The sequence below is a fragment of the Halichoerus grypus genome, chromosome 13 (genome assembly GCF_964656455.1).
Source record: "Halichoerus grypus chromosome 13, mHalGry1.hap1.1, whole genome shotgun sequence".
In the NCBI taxonomy this organism is placed as follows: domain Eukaryota; kingdom Metazoa; phylum Chordata; class Mammalia; order Carnivora; family Phocidae; genus Halichoerus; species Halichoerus grypus.
This window is the reverse complement of record NC_135724.1, coordinates 91,782,348-91,802,926: the sequence shown is the minus strand read 5'-3', so window position 1 is coordinate 91,802,926 and position 20,579 is coordinate 91,782,348. Positions and strand designations below refer to the sequence as shown.

The 20,579-nt window shown below is 44.8% G+C and overlaps 1 protein-coding gene across 1 annotated transcript; it reads right to left on the bottom strand.

The window, feature by feature from the left end:
* Positions 1 to 6,012: 6,012 nt before the first annotated feature.
* On the bottom strand, positions 6,013 to 17,351 carry LOC118529894 (transmembrane protein 132B-like). The gene is given in 6 exon segments (XM_078060118.1): positions 6,013 to 6,749; positions 6,752 to 7,320; positions 8,333 to 8,436; positions 10,381 to 10,618; positions 12,681 to 12,766; positions 17,244 to 17,351. Coding segments are annotated over 6 exon segments (1,668 nt in total). The 3' UTR covers positions 6,013 to 6,186.
* Between the last annotated feature and the right edge of the window lie 3,228 nt (positions 17,352 to 20,579).

Below are 20,579 nucleotides of genomic sequence, written 5' to 3'. Positions count from 1 at the left end.
GCCCCACACAGAGCCTGAATTTCAAAGCAATGCCCACTTCATTGTAAAGTGCAGCTTATCCCAGTGCACAAAAAGGTGGTTTCTACTCCCAGACTGCTGTCTCTAGAGAGACAATCTGCAGCCTAAAATAAAATACACACATTTCATCTAAACAAATGGCCCAGATCGACCATTAAAACCAGAGTCATTTCTGTGCTTCTCCTAAAACACAGACATCGGCTGGTTTTATCCATTGATAACATTCCAGCCTCCTTAGATTGAGAACATTTATTTTCCTGGTAGAGTTTAAAGCCCTTGGATGATTATTTCCCACCTACTGGTCTCCAGCTAAGGAAGGGTTTATATTAAAGTCTTCCCTGCACTTTCCTCTGTATTTTAAGATTTCTAAAAACAACACCCCTACCATCATAATGCACATTAATTATACAGATTCAGCAAGAAATCTTTAGTACGTATTAAGAACTTCAATACCAGAAAAAAAATCTCAAATGCAGTATTTGTAGTTTGCACAGAAACTTCTAAATGAAGTGCCTGTTCTTTTTTGAGTCTCATTGCAAATTTTCTTCCATTCTGGAATGCAATTATACTAAACATCCTATGTGCACACTGAGGTCTGGAAGGAACTCTCCATGTCCGGTTGCTCGGCTCTCCTGTTTTCCATTAGAGAAGTGGAAAGTGGATGAAGCTGTTAGTGAAAGATATTTTTGATAGTTCTGAAATAATGCTGATGGGAAGAATGGAGTCAGGAATTTGGGAGAGCATTCTGATGCATATTCTGCCAGCTCTTTTGAAGCGAGCAGGCACGATGCTTCATAAACTCTTTCTCAAAGACAGTCTACCACCAGTGCCCATTTACTTGTGGTTCCTGTGGGGCACAGAGGAAGAGCAGACTTGATGAGGGGATTTATTAAGACCTATCAAGCGATTCAAGCCCTGGGTTTCCAGGGAGATCTCTCTTTTCATCTTGAAAGGGAAGTGTGGCATTTGCCAGAATGGCCAGGGTGACATGGGCAGTTTCAAAAAGTGCACATACGGCTGAGAGCACTTGGCAAATGCACCCACCCATCTTTTCAGCAGGACATCTGCACCAGTCTTCAAAGATCTGACCAGAATCCCCAGCTGTGTCGCGTTTTTCCTTATGCCCCTGGAGCTCTGTCTGCCGTGCAGCCCCGGCTCCCGGGGATCTTGGACCCATGCCCTGCCCCCATCACAGACACAGACACACACGAACACAAAGAGACACATACAAACACATGCATGCACACAACACACATGAGCAACCATACACGTACAGGTACACGCACACATAACCACAAACACACACACAAACACGTGCATAAACACCCACATACACATACTCACCGCACAATTCACTCAACTACACATGTGCATGCAAATACAGATACACGAACATACACGTACATGCACACATCCGAGCCGTTCACAAATACAGCTCAAAAGAAGAACAAAGATAACCACCAGATTGACACTGAGTATTCCCTTCATTTGAATTTAAATTTGGTTTGGTCCAAGAGGGACGTGAAAAACACCTGGACCTCTTCTGTCTCTCGCACACTGGGTCATCTAGCTACAGAAAACTTCTGTCTGGGTGGCTGCAGGAATAAATAAAATAAATAAAAATATATAATATAAAAAATAAATAAAATAAGCTCATGCTGCATTTACAGGGACAGAGAAGTGGGTTGAGGCTTTTGAGTGAAGAAAAACCGGGGTCACTAGTCTCGAGATGGAATGCAACGTCCGTCTGCCACTGCTATTGGATGGACGGCCCCACCTGCGCTGCCACCCCCACATTCTGCTGGTGAAATGGTGTGAAACCAGCATTCTGCTCAAAACACATGTCACCTAACATTGTCACAATAAAACTCGGCTACCGACGTGGCAGTGAAACCAATAATGCATCTTTCCGCTTGCCTCGATGTTCTCTGCTTCCCGGGTGTTCTGGAGAGACTTAAGGATGGTTTCAGTCTGGGATTAACCTGGTCCATTTGTAAAATGGAAGTGAGGAAGCCAGTTTCTCTCTGTACACATGGTGTTTCCTGGGGGCTGCTGGGCACTGTTATCCCCAGGGAAAACATCTAGTGTTTTCCGTTCTTACCCTCTCCCGACTTAGTGCGCCTGTGGATTTCAGCTCCACTGTCTCCATGTAGCGGCTGCTTCCCCATCCCCACCTTCTGGGCTCCAAAACAGCGTCCCCATCCAGACCTAGGGGACAGACCTCTTGCATGCACCATGTTCTAGGTGGTACTGTCTCTGCTCCTTCTGTGCCTTTGAGGATGCACAAAACTGGGCTACTGTCAAGATGGATTAACCAGGATTAACCTGAGCCATTCCATCCTGGAGTAATGGAAGGGAATTTATCTATACCCCAGTTTGGATGGAATTGTTTCTTCAGACCCACAGTTTGAATATCTCAACCACTAAAATCCTGCTCAATTTAGGCAAACGGTATAGGACCCCAGGGGGCTGCATTTCAGAAGTAATCATTCATGTCCGTTTTCCACGCTGGGTTATGCTTCTCAGGATGCAATGTCTGTTATGTGGATGGAAAACAAGAGTGAATATAGCCCATGGCTTCTAATTAGCAAGAAACTTTCAGAGCAGATATAATGCCAGGGAAATTTTATTAACTTGATGAGCGTCAATGTCAAAGTTCAGGGAAATTTAGAGTCCCTGTGGTTTCATACCAAAATGTTTATGCTTTTGCTTCTTAACAAATATGACACCCCCCACAGACATAGGAGAGAGGGGGGCAGTTCGGAAAAGGGGACCCCAGCCCCCGTCCTATTTTTGGCTTTATGCTGACTGGGTTTTAGCACAAGCAGCAGATGTGACTGCCCGGGAGCGACTGCATCTCACTGAGTGTCCGCACATCATCTCTCGCCACAAAGTCCTCTTCAGGGAGGTGGCTCCGTTCCCAGTTCCGATGGCCACCGCCATCACGGGTCTGCATTCCGAGTCTGCCCTGCACCGAGCCAAGCCCGCTCGCCAGGCCGCTTGCGACAGCCTCCCCACCTGTGAGCTGACATCCACGACCTCTCCACCCACCACGCAAACCCCTCTGGCCCCCACCCCTACGAAGTCCCCTTTCCAGGGGACATGCCTGGCTGACTGTGCATGACTCATCCGCTAACTTGAGTTTAGATGCTTCTATTTCAGAAGCGAATTCCCGTTACACCTGAGCCAATTGTCAAGGATCCAAATGGAGGTAAGATAACTTTGAGAAGGTGCAGACTTCATTTGAATAATGATGTTGGAATTAGCATATACTTCTCTCTGCACCACCACCACCGTGGGGCCACCTCTCCAGGGAACACTGCAAAACCGCACAATTACCCCAAGGCTAACAAACAAGCTTTTTAAATAATCTTTGTTATTGTGAGTGGTTATTTCTGACCATTTTTTTTTCTTTATACAGGTCTACGTTTTCTACATAGTTTACAATAGACACCCATGTCCTTGACAATCGTGAAAACAATGCCCACAGTGCAGCATCTTTTAATTTTACATCAAATGACTCGGGGATCCTGGCTTCATTCTCCAGTTAAATTTTTGAAAAAAAATCAAGCTTTGCCAGCCTCACTTCTCAACCCCAACAGTAACATGTACAGGACTCAGAACTCCAGCTCCTGGGGACAGGCTGAGTGATGTACCCCTGTTTATAAACACTCAGGCAGGCTACAGACAGGACACACAGGAAGATCACAGCGGAGGCTGGTGTAGACGGTCCCTCCCCGGGACAACGGTATATGGAGAGGATGCTGTGCTCTACTGGGAATACCTGAGTCGTCACGTTCGGGGTCACACGGCCGCCTCAGACCACTCTGCAGCACCTTCCCACTCCTGCTCCTGCAGACTCCATTTCTTAGAGTTGGTCTTCAGATACGCAAGTCTACCCTTGCTGTCCTGTGAGCTCGCTGTGTGCACAGCCAGGATGGAAGGCTCTACCAACTGAAGCAAATGGGAAAAGACATCGTCCTTCCCATGGATAAGAGAGCAAAGGCAGGAGGGAGAACCATGTTAAGATAAGAGGGTTGCATCCGAAAGACAGTGTCAGAATAATACCAGCGTCTCTGGAGCAGTTATTCTCTGCTGGGCGCTGGCTTAAACCCCTTCTTTCATATTAAAATTTGTATGACAAAATAATTTGAAATCATAGAATAATAATGAGGTGCCAACGTACAGGCCACAGGAATTTAAGATGCTAGCTTTGTCATTTTCGCTTAAGAAATGCCTCTTTTAAAGAAATAAAACATTACAGATTCAGCTGAGAAGTAAAAAATTTTTAAAATCTGAATTCTTATCTTCCGCCCTTGGACCATTGCTACCATTCACTTCTCTTGTATGGAAGCATACAGAATCGAGGACATTGTTGCTGCTATTATTTTGAACAGAGGTTATCTGTTACATCAATTAAGAACAAGAAAAATTAGAATTTTTATTATACCTTCCAAAAAGTTTCTTAGAGATAAATGGCTTAGCAAAGACTAAGAAGGGCTGTTCTAGCCCCAAATCCACCTCAGCGGCTCTTCCGTCTTAATAAATAAAAATTGTACTTAATCTTCCTACCCTTAAATTCTTTCACTTCAGACAATTCTTCTGGTTCCTCCAATAACATTTTGTAAGTTATACAAGAATCATGCAAAATGCAATTTCTTTTTTCTTTGCCACTGATCTACAGCTGCCATGTTTTTCCTAACAATGGCTCGATCTTGGAATAGCTGTTTGCTTTTGTGATGTGTGTGTGCGTGAGTGTGTATGTGTGTGCAGGTCTGTGCTCCTGCCAGTTATTCACCCCTCCCTCCTCTGCACATCCGGTGAGTGTTTTGTCTCTACCACAAAAACAATTTTGAATATCTTACTGGTCATCATATGGATGGACGTCTACATACTGTTAGATTGGACTATCATTCTACTTGTCTCTTTTTACTCTTATTCACACAAATGGCAAGCTTCATCTGCAACTGTTTCCTTGGCAACTCCTTTTCTGGACATATAAATGCTATTTTTAGAGTTCAGATTGGGTGCAAAAAATTGATGTGCATATACAGTGCTTTCATAAATACAGCCCAAAGTAGTTTGAGAGATTGGACGCGCTCCTGACAAGTGAGCCCCTTCAATTCTCCCGTGAAGTTATAGCAACCAGAGGAAACAAAATAAACATGTTGGTGATGTCAACATTTCCCCAGAATTCATGCAAAAAAGAAAAGCTTCATGTACAACTTATTTGTTAAATAGTACTCCCTTTATTGAACTCTTGTATTTAGTAAAACCTCGTGTCCAATTCAAATACAAGACATTTCAGTAAGGAAAACCAGGACAGATAAAGTACGGGTATGAATTTACATACTGCCCCTGAACAGTGATGTGATGACACGTGGAGAAAACCGACATCCAGCATGGACACTCAGTAAACGGTAAGATGTGACAAATCCCGGGTGATAAAACTTGTACCACAATCAAACAGACCTTGAGGATGGGACTAGTTTTTTTCCCCCTACTCATGTTTGTAAAAGAATTCTGGAAGCCAAAGAAACTAATTTCAATATACACACAGGGCAAGGAGTAAGGTGAGGGGAATGAGGAGCCCAGGGCACAGAATTTAATGAGGCATTCACTGTCATTGTTGTGCAGGGCATGCTCCTGGCATCCAGCCACACCTCAGTCCCAGCCCTTTGCATACATGCATCAAGAGCAGTGCTCATTGAAAATAAGGGCTATATTCAGTTATCGTTTGCATATGTCTACTCTCAGGCTGTGGACAAGTAATGTCCACTGTGCTTTACAAAGACCTAAGAATAGAAATATCAACTCCCAAATTCTTTCCAACTCCCAGTGGTCATTTGCCCTGAGGCAACGAGTAACACTCACGAGTTCTGGGTTCTTGTATTATCACTGAGCCGGTCCCAGAAAGTGGGAAAAACTGTTGTCCCAGGAGGTTCCCAGTATCTCCTTGTAATTGACCTAGAGGTATATCACACCCTGGCTTATAACCCAGCTGCTATAGCTCTCCAGGCCTCTGACACCTGCTCAGAAAGGGATTCCCTGCCCCAGACCGCCCCAAATGAAGCTTTGTTAAATCATCCCCTATTGCTGAACAAACTCACCGCTCCACCGTTCAAAAAACAGAAGGCATAAAGGTGAATACAAACGTAAGAAAGGAGTTCACATGTGGTCTTGCAGGCTTTCCATATAGTCTCTAAGGTCCCGGGGACCCCCCAGCCCTGTGTCCTGACAGACCCACTTGATGTTGTCCTCACTGTCAAACAGGATGGAGTTGGTGTATGGGCCGCCGTCCTCCGGGAGGATGGTGGTGTAGGAAGTAAACTTGACTCACTTCCGCTTTGGGCCCGATGGATTTATAGGCTCACTTTTAAGGTCTTTCTCATAGACATAGTCAGAGGGTCTGAGCAGTTGACTATGGAAAGTCTTCTGGGAACCGCCATTGAGAAGGAAGTTCCTCTCCTCGAACTGCAGTCCCCTGTCTATCATGGTCGTGCACTCCTCCGATGGGAGGGTGATGTCCACGGGCTTCTCCAGAAGTTCTACTTCATTCCCAAGCCAGACCCAGTCATGGGAATGGGGGATGTTGCCTTGCTCACTCACGGTGAATCTTTTGTGTCTGTATTTCCAAGCAAAGCCCACACAGTTGATCAAGAAGACCAAAATGGCCAGGCAGAAGACACAGAGCAGAGCGTACATGCCGATCTCCAAGTCACTTAACCCCCAGAGGTCGCTGTCAGGTCACTGGGATCATTGGGTTCCAGTAACTTCCCTTGAGTGGGGAAGCTTGTGAACAGGTCTGGACCGCCACTCTTGAGTGACTTCTCATCCTTTCCTTCCTGGGGAGACTGTGGGGTTGTGCTTTTGTTGCTACGTTCCTCTTGGCCAACAGAGGTGCCATGTTGGAACCACTCCTGACCTGCTCTCTCCCGGTTTCCTTCACGCTCTATGGAATTACTGAGGTGGTCCTTGTATTCCCGACTGATGCCCTCAATATTGTTGGTGCCTCCTTGGTGCTCATCAATATTTGGTTCAAATCTGACCTTGACATTTCCTTTACCCACGGCAAGAACACTCTTCTTCTTGGTCTTCTGACAGGGCTCACTAATCATCATTTCTAATTTAATCAAGGGCCCTTGCCCTTCACCCTGTGCGACCACAACTGGCCATCTGGACTGAAGGTTTGCTTGGACAGACATCACCATTTCAACCAATGATGACACAGTAACTGAAAAATCCTTGGGATCATAAATGTCTAAGGGTGTCACCGAACCATCACCGACCAAAATCCAACAACTAAGAAAAATGAAATTAAAGCATTATGTTATAGTTTATTTCCTTCAAGTTTGTAAACAATGTACACAAATTTATAAACCACACATGTGGTTTCTTATGAGATATGTTTCCAATACACAGGCAGAGAACAATAAATATGTTTTAAAATCTGGATCAGTTGCTATCATACATTAAACTGGCATAAATAATGGGCTGTAACCACACTGGTGTTAGGAGCAAATTAGTATACTGTAGTGAATGCAGTCCTGTGTATATTAACTTAGTGAATGTCATATAACAGAATTTGACTTTGAATTTTCCAAAGAGTTTGAAAGATCACATGATGCATTTGAATCAATTTCAGGTGCAGCTACTCAGGCTACTGCTCAAGATAATATCACTTCAACATTCTTTATTAGAAAGACATGCTCATTTGAAGTATTTGAGAAAAGATGTATTAAGGGGACTGGCATGCTTGAAAGACACAATGACCTTGGTATAATTCGACTGGATTTGCTACAAGTTTAAAGATGGAGCAGAGTTTTAAGTTTCCTATAATTAATATAAACCAACAGATATCTGGTGCCTATTAGCCATACTTCTTTAAATAGCAGAAATAGAATTTGCAAGTATCAATCATTACTTACTTTAGAAAGGAGAACACATGTGATCCTTTGGTCATGGTCTACCAGGAGTCCCCCATCACAGATAACCCACTGCAAAGTAGTATTTGGACACATGGTTAGTGTGTAAAATATATAAGAAGACAATTTATCCAAAGTACCGAGCACTTTTCTCAGAGACAAGACAGACCAGAGAGAAAGCAGAAAGAAGCTTCAAGGACCCCCTGACCTAGCTACGAGTGCCCTACTGATCTTCTCCACAGATGTGAGAGGGAAGGAAATGGTCTCAACTGACTGGGGACAAAAGGGTCTGGAATCCCACCTGCTGCAGGGCCTGGAGGACGTCCTGGGCAGACACTATTGAGACAATAGCCCTCTTGTCCGCTCTGTGAGGCTGCAGGGCAAGAGACAAGCCGGCCACCAGCTGCATGCCCAGGTCGGCGATGGTGACGCGGTCATCCAGCACGATCACTGTCTTCTCAGCCAGGATGGAGTCGGACAGAGGTGAGAGCACCTTCAAAGGAAGCGAGCAAGCTCCAGTCTCTGCTGCACACACAATTAATGAGGGGAAACACAAAGAAAAAGGTAAAATGCCTACCAAAAAAGTGGGGCTTGGTAAGCAGGTGGACGTCTTCTTTTTGATCATTTGTTTGCCACCATCCTTTAAACCCCAAAGTGTGCTCTCAGTGCTAAGTCTGAGAAAGTCTCCAGAAAGTAGGAACTAGCTCAGACCAAAAAAAAAAAAAAAAAGGCAGAAACCTGCCCTTCCCTTTATCCAGCTGCAGTGACCGATGCAGGAGAAGTCAGCTGCCACATTAGCAGGAAACTTTCCTCCCAGGCTGAAGTGTCAGAACAACCCTTTTATTTGGGGCACTGCTACCATTTGTACCCCCTGAGAAACACTGTTCTCTAAAATCCAAGATTATCAGAAACCTTGCTCTTTGAAATCCCCGTCATCAGGCAGAATGGACATCCCTCTCTTGCCTTGAGGACCTAAGTCACTTTGACACAGAGAAGCAAATCTGATTTCCAACTCCAGTGCAGGATTTCAGATGACGCAACAACCCCCATGCACGTGAGTTATGCATCTCACTAGCAAGCAGGACCCTGGGTCCACAGTAGGGTCCAGACCGATGCCAATAGCTCAGGGTGTCCTGAGCTACCCCCACTCTGCTTTATTGGAATCTTACCTGCCCTCAGCCCTTGCCGGCTTCCTATCAGACTCTCTTTTGTCCAATACGATTTCCCACATTTCCTCTGCGTGGTGGTCTCCCTAAGAGCAATAGGTCAATAAACCTGACTTTGTCAGACAATAGATTTGCACCCGATGATCTTAAGACAGATGGTCTGGGGCTAGGACAACTTGTTGAAATGCAAATGGTTTAGAAGAGCATTTTTTTAATGTTTAATCACATCCCCCCATTAAAAAGCAAGGAACTATAAATAGATCAACCTAATATATTTTACTTCCTTTGATTTATACAATATTAGTCATTTGTTTTCTTCAAAGAGCTTGATTTAATTTAGTGATAATTCCCCCCAAATTAAAGGATATTATCTCCCTGCTGGTGTTGGCCCATTAGAGCACAGAAAATGTAACATTTCCCTCAAAACTAATAGTTATATTTTGACAATCTTTTTACTAAAAATATTTAGAGAAATGGTGTCTCGCCTTCTTCCCCTGCTTAATATTTGTTCTTTGAGTAGTTAGATGTTTATAATGTAATAATTGTAGATCCTTATAGCATCATTGAGCTCGCTGGGAAAATTCAGTGCAGAAAGGAATCTTAATGGCCTTAAAAAGTCATTTCACCTCATAAAACATCAATTAGCCACCAGAGTGATTCAGACCTGGACTAATGTAGTATCAATAAACCAGCTTTTGCAAAATCACATTTGGGCGAACCCTAAATTGTGATGTGATAAGGAATATTTAAACACTTTGTAAAGATAATGATCTGCTCTATAATCTCTTCACAGCCATCCTATTAAAATTAACTATGAAATATTTTCAATAATCGTCTAAGAAAAGAGAAAGCATGACATTAGGGAACTATGCGTGTGAGTGTAAATAAGTATGACAAACAAAATGTGTCCAGACATCGCCAAATGCCCCGAGGTTGAGAGCCGCTAAGACCAGGGACATAAGGTTGCTTTCATTGTGTGTCTCAACATAGCATCCCCTGGTGAAAGGGTGAGAAATCTGATCTCAAGAGCATCTCTAATTTGCAGAAGCTTCTCTGTGGTTAATAAAACAAGAATTTCTGAATATGCAGTCTAAAGGCTGATGAATTCTGTGTATTGTGTTCATTGCTCCCTCCCACGTACCAACACACACTTGCACAAAACTGCCTCACACAAATGTATCTGGACACAAGCAAAGAATGGGCTGAGTATTTGGGGAAAGCGCCGAGCAGTGCATTAAAGCTGCCGTGGTTATGCCCGGCTCCCGGCCCACCAGGGTCCTGCCGCCCTGGAGCTGCGCGATCCTCGCCTCCTCCACCTTCATGAAATCGGCCACGAGGTCGGTGATGTCGAACTGCCAGTCGGGGCCCAGCATGTAGCTCAGCTGCCCCGAGTCGGGCGCCTCGGCCACGAACTGGGTGAGGACGCGCACCGTGGCGTGCTGGTACTGCAGGGAGCAGCCCCGGCCCTTCCTCTCCTCGTCCTCCTCGTCCTCGCTCTCTCGGGTGGGCCTGGGGCACAAACAAACCGGACGAGCCTGCTCCCCATCCGGGGTGTTTTAAATATCCTCAGTTTTCCAGCAACCGTAGGGCTGTGGTCATGAAAACACAGGACCTGGCTCCTCTCCCGGCCAAACGTGTGTGTCCACAGGTTCATTTATAACCTCTTCATCCATCAGGCCTGTGGGGTGTTTTCCCGGTGCCAGAACTGTGGCTTCCCACCCAGAATTCAAGAAACAAAGACACTGTCTCTTGCCTTCAACTTGTTTTCACTCAAGCACAAGATCCAGGCAGCCGGAGAGGCAACAGGAGGATGAAGTGGAGGGTCCGCGGCTCCGGAGCTCTGCTGCACCGTGGAATCGCCTGAGGGTGACCCCGCTGCCCTCGTTCAGCTCAGAGCAATGTAATCAGAATGTCTTGGGGTCGGAGCTGGGAATTCACCTATTTCAAAGAGCGCCGGCGATTCCAATGGGCAGCAGTTTGGGAACCAGTGGTTTGAGCTCCAGAATGTAACACGACTAGCCCCACCGCCCTGCTCCGCCCTCCCGCAGACAAGGGACGCGAGCGCTCTGATCCTCATTCTCCTCTCCTGGGAAATCAGGGGTGCCCACCTCTGCTGTGGTCGTAGCAGGAAGGGGACCGGCCCGGGCCCTGTTGGTTGGCCTGAGGCTGGCACCTGACGTGTGCATGAGCAATAGAGTTTGAGAGTGATCGTGTTATTGACATTGCGAGGACAGGTGCTAGGGGAGAGCCCGGTGCAGGTCAGCTCGGCTTCCAGGAGAGGCCCGGATCCGATGGCTCTGAACCCCTGTGGTTGAAAGGGGCTCGTTATGAATAACAAAGCACCCCTTCCACCTTTAAGACTCTCCACTGAGGACAGAAGACCAGCTATTACAACAAAAGATGCTCAAAATCGCTCCTATCGCTTAGAAAACCCCAAGGGTTTGGGGAGCCGGGAGCCACAGACGGAGACCCAAATACGTATTTCTTATAATTCACGGTATCACGGGTGGTGCCCAGCGAGGCATCAGCTCTTGGATAACCTCAGCGGCCACCACAGTGGCTGTCACTTCGCACATGTGCCTGGTTTCCAGCCACGGGGCTACTTCCGGTTGTCCACTGTCCCCCGGAGGGGCATCGGTGGCCGCCCGGCACTCAGCAAGACCCCGTTCTCTTCTAGCATTGAGATCTGCCCAGCGGCGCAGGGAGAAGAGCCGAGGGGCCGATAGCAGCCCATACTCTCTTGTCAAATAATAGCATCCACGTAAGCGGCTGTTAGACTTCATAGGACGTGAACGCTTTCCTCTCTAACCCACTTTCTGTTTACACACAGGATAGGCACTTCATCCCCGCATTTCGGCTTTTCTTCTGCCTCAAAAAATCAGATCCTCAGCCCCAGGCAGTTACAGGCTCCCTCATTAGGCCCCCATGCTGGGGAATTCATTGCCTCAGAAACGCTTGATTCCTTGAGCTGATAGCTATTTCCAAAGTCAAGGCAAAAACCACCACAAAAATCACTTATTTATGATGAGATTTGGGAAAGTTTCCTTTTCTTCTTTCTCCCTCCAGGGTGTTTATACCCGGTGTCTCTTTATAGACTCTGCTACACCTGTTATGGAAGAGCTATTATAAAAGCAAATTTATGTTGCTGTTTTTTGCTTTGTGACGATGTTACAAGCACACAAGCACTTGGCTCTAACGTGGGCCACTGCATCTCCTGGTCAAATGTTTGGACAAAGGGAACACAGGACAACAGCTGGTAAGGGGAGCAGCGGGGATAAGGAGCTTGGAACCTTGCTCACTCACTCCCAACCTCTATTCCCCGGTTCTTCAGCCCCAGGGAAGCCAAGGCTCCAGTTTCTCAGCAGAGGTCAGAAATCTGGCCTTTTTAAGAATAATAATAATAATAATAACTTTTGTGGTAAGAACACTTAACATGAGATCTGCCCTTCTAAATTTTTAAGTGCAATATATAATATATATGTTTTCCAGACCAGATGAAGCATATTGAAGGAAAAGATTCGGTCACAGGAGCAAGATGTTTGGGAATTTAGGCTTCAAGTTCACCGCCCACCGGATGTTCTCGCAGACCACGCAGGTACCACCTGCTGAGATCAGTGCAGCCAACAGGAAGCGCTCACTGCAGGTCTCAACCTCCTCCTGGCCTTAGGGGGATGCAGGACAGGTAGGGAGAGAGAATGGGGTCACCCAGGTTCAGTCCAGGGTCTGAGAAGGGATTCCAGGTTGACTTCTAAGAATTCCACTAGTAACAGTCTAAAAGGCAAAAGCAAACCAAACAGAAGACAAAAGACATCTTCCTTACCCTGAGAAATAGTAAGTATTGGGTCATTATTTTTCTGAAGAAGTCCTGCCCCTCCCAGTTTCAGTAAGAGTGAGAAGTGTGTCTTCAGGAAGGTGGTATTTCAGAGGGCGCTCAGATTACAGGCCGTATGTCTGTCCCCCTTACCCGCAGTTTCAGCAGATGATCCTCCTTCTGACTTGTCCTCAGAAGGTCAATAGTAGCCTAACTGCTAGGGTCTGTGTCATTCATCTCATCACGTGGGTATTTATCACCTCACGTCGTCACATTAAGAGGGGTTGCACTGGTTATCCACTCTGTGTGTGTGTGTAGTATATACGTATAGTAAGTATATATATAAATATAAAATGTAATGTATAATTGTATCTATTATATATAGTAACATACTCTATATAGTATATATGTATAGTATTATATATAATTTGTATGTATGTTTTAATGAATTATCGTGCACTTCATATATATTTTATATTTATATAACGTATAAATATGTTGTATTTGTATGCATTATATGCATTATATATTCATTATGTATATTTATGTTATATAGTATAGGTATAATTCTATGTATGCTTTATGGGTTATTGTGTGTTTCATGTATATTTTATATTTATAGGACATAAATGTTTTACTGTACATGCATTATACATATTTATGTTATAGAGATATAGATAGAGTCCTTGGATTACAGAACAAGAATATGAAGTGCTATTATCATTCTCAATCGCCTAAGAAGAAGCTCAGGACAGGGCAGTGCGAGTAAGGAGCCCAGGGTCACTGAGCTGTAAGTGGCAGGACCAGGACTCACATCTGCATTTTCCACCATCACACAGTAATTTAGAAGAAAAGCAGGAGTTTAATCTGTGTGCCCACCCCACCCCCACCTGGAGTTTGCCATTGTATCCATCAGTCTGTTTCAACTGCAAGAACCTGGCCATGCATTATTATATCTCCTCCTCATCACCCTGCTTTCAACCTGATAGATGCGAAGCTCCGAATCAAGGAAGAAAACCTACAGAATCAGATGGTATGTTTCTCACACATACACGAAAAATGCACACACCTATATGAAGATAGGCAAACTGTATAAAAAATGTAGCCGTCCTTTTTCATCCAAACCTAAAGGATATTTAATATTCTTTACATAGCTTTGCAAAAAGGATTGCTTATTCTCTGCCACTTAAGGAGCACTTAGATCAATTTTTGGTTTTGCCTTGTATTCAAATAACCCCCGAAATCAGAGCAGGGCTAAGAGTTGCCACTCTATGTGGAACGCTTACCATGCACTGGGCACTGTTCTTAGAACTTAATGTGTACTGTATCCATTTAACCCTTATGGTACTTGTATTAGGTAAAGTGTTCTTATTCTTCTTCCATAATGCACCAAATGAAGTTCAGAGAGGCCAGTTCCTCAGGGGTACAGAGCTAGCAAGAGACAGAGCCAGGATTTGAGCTCATGCCACCTGGATGCAAAACCTGTGTTCTGAACGAGTTTGGGTGAATAGCTCAGCACAAATACACAGGACAGAAGATAAGCCCTTCTGTCTCAGGCAGTGTGTGCGGCTAGGATTCAGAAGATTGAACAGGCAGAGAGAGCTTCATGACCGATGCCCATGATCTTCCAACTAAACTCCCAGGGTGAGGGGCCAGGATCGCCAGCTCGGTGCAGTGACTTGAGTCCAGGGAACCTGAGCCCACTTGGCTTTCCCCTGCCTGCCTGTGTCCCCAGGTCGGACACTCACTCTCCTAAGCACTAAACATACAGAGTATGCAATAATTAGTAAATGAATTGGGGTTCTGTATGGGCAAATAAAATTTCAAAATAAGAAAAACTGATTTATTTGGGGAACATGTATGAAATGGATTAGATCTGCTTGGGCTCTATAAAATGGTAGAATTTCTTTCTGTCTTTGAAACTTCTTAGCAAATTGCTGTGATGCACATCACATTCTGGTATAATACTGATTCCATAATGCAATCGTTTTCTTTCTCCCCTACTTTTTTTGGCGAGGTTTTCTGAGTTGGGGGAAGACACTGTTTTTAATTACATTTCCCTAAAGCTCCCATGGGGGGCGCTGGGAGATGAATATATTCACTGGCTGTCTTCACCTCAGACCTGAAAAAAGGGTCCACTGTTCACCTTGAGACACACACATCTCCATGAGAGACTCTTGAGACCTCTCTCAGTCCACCTCCATTAGATGGCACAGAATATTTCTGCATTCTATTTGATGGCCCTCACTATGAGAAACCCAAGACATGTTAGTCTTTTTCCTCCAGGGAAAAAGCTCTGCCCCCAGACACTTTCAATAACGCTTTGCTATTTCTAGATAAGTATCTTCCAAAACTTATTCCTTATCGAAACTTCAGAGCATCCCAGGGCCAAAGACTAGAGCTCAGTACAAAGTTTTAGCATATGCTTATTTGTAGGATGTTTTCATGTTCTCATCTCATCTCTTGACTTGGGGGATTTTAAAAGCACCACCAACGCTTGTTAGCTTAGGAAAAGATCCAAGCACTTCGTATTCATCAAACGGTGCCACAGAAGGGATTAGGAGCTGTTTATCTGGTGAAAGCCCAGCATATGGCCCTGCCCAGCCTCCCGAGCCCGCTCCGACCGCACTCACTGAGCCTGCTGGAGAGAGGCGCCGGTAATTAGGTTCCATTGGCACAGATGTTGAAGCCAAAGCTTAGATGTTTGGGGTTTGCACATAAATTAGTCGCACATACACACACAAACACACATAAGGTATTTGGCAGGATAAACAGGTTTTCAAGGGGGAAAATCAGAGAAAGTTCTGCAGAATTTTTGCAACTCCTATTAAAGCTTCTTAGGAAATTTCTATTAGGACAAGAAAAAGCACTTGGGAAGTAGGAGAGTCATGCATTGTTTATGTATGGCAGCATTGGGAAGCAGGAGAGTCATGCATTGTTTATGTATGGCAGCATTGTTTATGTATGTTTATGTATGGCAACAGTAACAGAGAGTTTACCTCTGTGATTCCCGGGACGCACCTAAGTCAAGGCACACCGTGGCCTCTCAACCACCTACTCCACAAAGAGAGACTGGGAGAGGGACTTTGAAAGACCCAAGCGGACAGGACCCAGCAGACACAAGACATGCTCCTCATTGCCAGGAGAAGGCTGGCCCTCCAAACTCACACTCTCACTGAGTCTTTCCTCAAGAGAACCAGGAATTCAGAATCTAGCCAAGGGGGAAATTCTTGGTGCATAAGCGATGTGCTCAGCATTATAAAATGCGGGGCCATTGCTGGAGCTTGGTGTTCTCTCCACCATGAATAGAGGCTGATGACATGCTCGCCTACATGAGACTTTTTCTGAGCTGCCTGAGAAAATTCTGTCTAAAGCACTGAGCTCCTCCAGTGCCATAACCCTTGATTAGGTGGTATGTAACATCCACTGTACCCAGAGTCCCGCCTCCTCCCCACACTGCCAGGGTGAAATTATAGCGGTTCCTTCCTTTACTGGACACCTAGATTAACACTAGTGGTACAAAACAAACTCAGCATCGTATTATCCTGTACAACCATAGTATAATTCAATTTACAATAAGGCAATTTACCCATAAATTCTCATGAATAAAGGAGTGGCAGGAAGTACTGTTCGGACGAGGTAAGCAAGCACAACACAACACAACACAGCCCTGCATGGACCAGAACCACAGCACAGTGTCGGGTCTGCTGCGATGTATTTGGGGATATTGAGACCAGGCAAACTGGGATGAGCGTATTTCATGCAAGGGAGGTGGCCAGCACACCTAGAACAAATTGTTTCCATGGAGGAATGTTGGCTCTGCCTTTTTAGGGCATCAGATTTTTTTTCAAAAGAAGCAGGACATCCAGGTTGAGAGCGAAATCTATCAGATTTCAACACTGACCACTAATAGGAAAACAGTAAGACATGATACTGGCCAAACAAAGCAAGTCTCGGGACTGTGTTTACCTTAAGAATTGCTGTTTTACAGTCTTGAGCATAAGCTTTGTTTGACAGTGTGACTGTAATACCCAGTGAAGGAAACTGAGGTAGGTATGAAACCATCTAGTACCAATGTGCACCTCACTGATAGGATGCTCCAATCCCTATCAGACACTCTTCCCGGCTCCCACAGGCTATAACAGAAATAGGAAAGTTTTCATCACATTGGTGAATGTTGATGGATCCTTATAGGCTCTGGGAAGGAGGAGAAGAGGACTTGTCCTGAGAAGGAATCTGGATTCCTGGGGAGAGGCGTACAAGGATCAGTTAGTGATGTCTTCCTTGGACGTGTGCTAGGGAGCTATGACATGCATGTCTTACCTCTACCATTTTTGCTACAAATTCAAGTCCAAATCCGTAGAGTTCTTCAGATCCCAATAACACAAAGTTTCCAAGATGCTTCTTGGCAGCAATGATTGGCATCTTCATCTCTTATGCGTGAGAGCCAAAACTCACATAAGCAACATTTCAAACAAATAATTTAGTGTCTATGCTTCTCGCTAAAATCAACTCTCTTTCTCTTGTGGTAATAATCCTTAGTACTCATGCCTCACATAGTTATCTGCACACACTGTCTCCCCTCGTGGACAGGAGGGGACCATGGCAGGAGATCCTCTGTAGTCCTCTTACAGAAATTACTTACATGCCCATGAGAAGTCAGCTGTGATTTTTTAAAAATTAGGATAAAATTCACGTATCATAAAATTCACCTCGTAAAGTGTACAAATTGGTGGGTTTTTAGTAGATCCACAGTTGTGCAATAATCACTATCTAATTTCAGATCATTTTCACCACCCCCAGAAGAAACCACACACTCATTAGACTGCACTCTTCAGTCCACACTCCCCTCCCCCACCAGCCCCTGGCGACCATTCATCAACTTTCTGCTTCGACAGATTTTTCTGTACTGGACATTTTTTATAAATAAAATTATACAATATACGCCCTTTTGTGCCTGGCTTCTCTCACGTAGCATAATGTTTTCAAGGCTCTTCCATGTTGTAACATAGATCAGGGCTTCATTCCTTTCTACAGCTGAGTAGTCTCTTATGTGGATAGACCAAATGTGCTTATCCAACCATCAGAAAATGGGCATTTGGTTTATTTCTACTTTTTTGATATTATAATGTTGCCATGAACATTCATGCATGAGTTTTTGTGCAGACTTCTATTTTCATTTCTCTTGGATATATACCTAGAAGTGGGATTTCTGGGTCTTATGAGAACTCTACCCTTAATATTTTGAGGATCTGTTAAACTGTTTTCCAAAGGAGTGGCACTGACTGACATTCCCACCAGCAATGTCTGGGTACCCCAAATCCTACACCTTCCACAGCCAAGATTCTGAGAACAAACCCTCCACACAAAGTATAAGCTGTTCCATTCCAGAATTCTCTACCCATCCATAAGAAAACATTTCAATATCTTCTTTCTTTGGGTTGTCTGTCAAAAGGAAGAATTCTCCATTGGGGAGGATGACTACACATAAGGGACCTCTTGCAGAAACTAAACTGTGACACAGAGGCACCAGCTGAAATATCTGTCAGGTTCTGTTTATCAATTTAGACATTATTTCTTTCAAATACCCACATATCAACTATGAATGCTCTTTTTAATGAACCAACTGGAGTAGGCAGCCATTAAATGGTGCACTGAACAGATGACTGGGTATACGCATGATTGAGTAATGATTGAATAAATGCATGATAGATGGATGAATGAACAAGCTCAGTGAATATTTACTGAACACCCTGTAGGAACCAGATGCTGGGCTCGACGTGGAGTCAGAGTGAACAAGAGACACGAGAGCTCGCAAAGATCACGTTCTATTGTGGGAGATGGACAGAACCAAGCAAATAAACTAGTTGAAAGGGAATGTCAGCTGGTGGCAAATGCTATAAAGGAAGCCAAAGGAGGTAAAGGAGTGTAGTGGCTGGGCAGAGAGGTCAGAGAAGCTGGCAGGATCCAGATCTCATGGCCCTTGCCGACAAGGTCATGGGATGGAGGAAAGAGAGGTTTTGAGGATATTATGGCTCCTTCTAGTCTGAGTCCTTAACTCTTCAACAACATTGTCACCAATCTTTCTCACTGGTCTCCTCTTAAGCATTCCAGTGGATTATTTTGATCCTTGCAAGAGAAATTCAGAAATCCTCTTTCCTCTCTCCTATCCACATCTGACATTATTGCCCAAGTTTCATTATTTCCAAAGCTCATTTTCAAAAACTCTCACCCAATGACCAATGTCCAGTGACTCCTCTCTGGCCAGGGGATAAACTCCAAATTCCTTTGCTCAGCTTTACATTTGTCCTTCTACACTATGTCTCAGCACCTCTCCTGCTAACTGTGCTTCAAGAAAACTGGCATCTCCCAATTTCCCAAGCACATCGGGCATTAAAACAACAATAACTAGCTGATGCTTTTTCAATGCTGAGAATGCCTTATTTTTCATTGCCTTCCTAATCAAATTTCCTCTGTTCCCTCCTAACTCCTATATCTACTTCCAGACTCTTTTCAGTCATTTCCCAAACCACTAAAAAGTGTACTGTCATCACCTGCCGAGATGACATAGCTCTTTGTCCCAGTTTTAGCTGAACATCTAATAAAGCACACTGAAATCCTGTCAGAGGTGGGACCCAAGTGAGCTGTTCATCTTTACATCCTCCACACACAGGACAAGGAATAGCACAAAGTATATGAGGGATGGATGGAGGAATAGATGGATGGAAGGATGGAACGATGGATGGGTGGATGGATGGATGGAACGATGGATGGAATGATGGATGGATGGATGGATGGATGGATGGATGGATGGATGAGCAAATCTTCCTCCTTTCTCCTTGGCAAGAAAGCCCTGCCCAACAGGAGAGCATGTGAGCCAACCGAGTCCCTCAGCTCCCTCCCAACACAGACAGCTCAGAAGTCACTTGCAGTAAGATGTACTACCCAAGCTGGACCAGAGCCCTTCACAGGAGCTTTGGGACTGAACTTGGTTGGAAAAGATTCTTTTCCTTCCTTATTATAGAGTTGCACTGTGAAGCTACTTGTGGCCATGGTCCTTATTTTATGGAGAAGCCTGTTGGGGGAGGTAAAACTGATGCATAGAAACAAGAGACACACAGAAAGTGTCTGGTCAGTTTCATCTCTGGCTCCTATCATCCCTAACACCCCAACCTTCTAAATATGGGCTTATGAGGTCTGATCTATTCCTCTCCTTGCCACCTTAGAAGTAGAATTCAGTGGTTCTCACCCAGGGACAATTTTACGTCTAGCGTAAACAGGGATGTTGGGCAAGGTCTGGAGACGTTTTGGGTTGTCACAATTCAGGCAAGTAGTTGGCGCTGTTATCAAGTGAGTGGACCCTAGGGATGATGATCCACCCTACAATGCACGGGACAGACCCTCACAACAAAGAGTTATCAGACCTCCCCTGTCAGGACTGAGAAACCTTGAACGATTTCAAACTCATCACTTGCAACAAGGATCCCGACAGTACTCACGAAGGCCGTGCTCTGAGGCTGACAGCCGTGCTCCACCCAGCGAGGCAGACCTACCCACTTACCTCTGCAAGTCAGCCCGCAAAACACCTGTCCTACAGAGCGAGAGTTTCCATGTTAAAATAGTCCATTTTCGTCTGTATGTTGTCTTCCCTGGAACGCA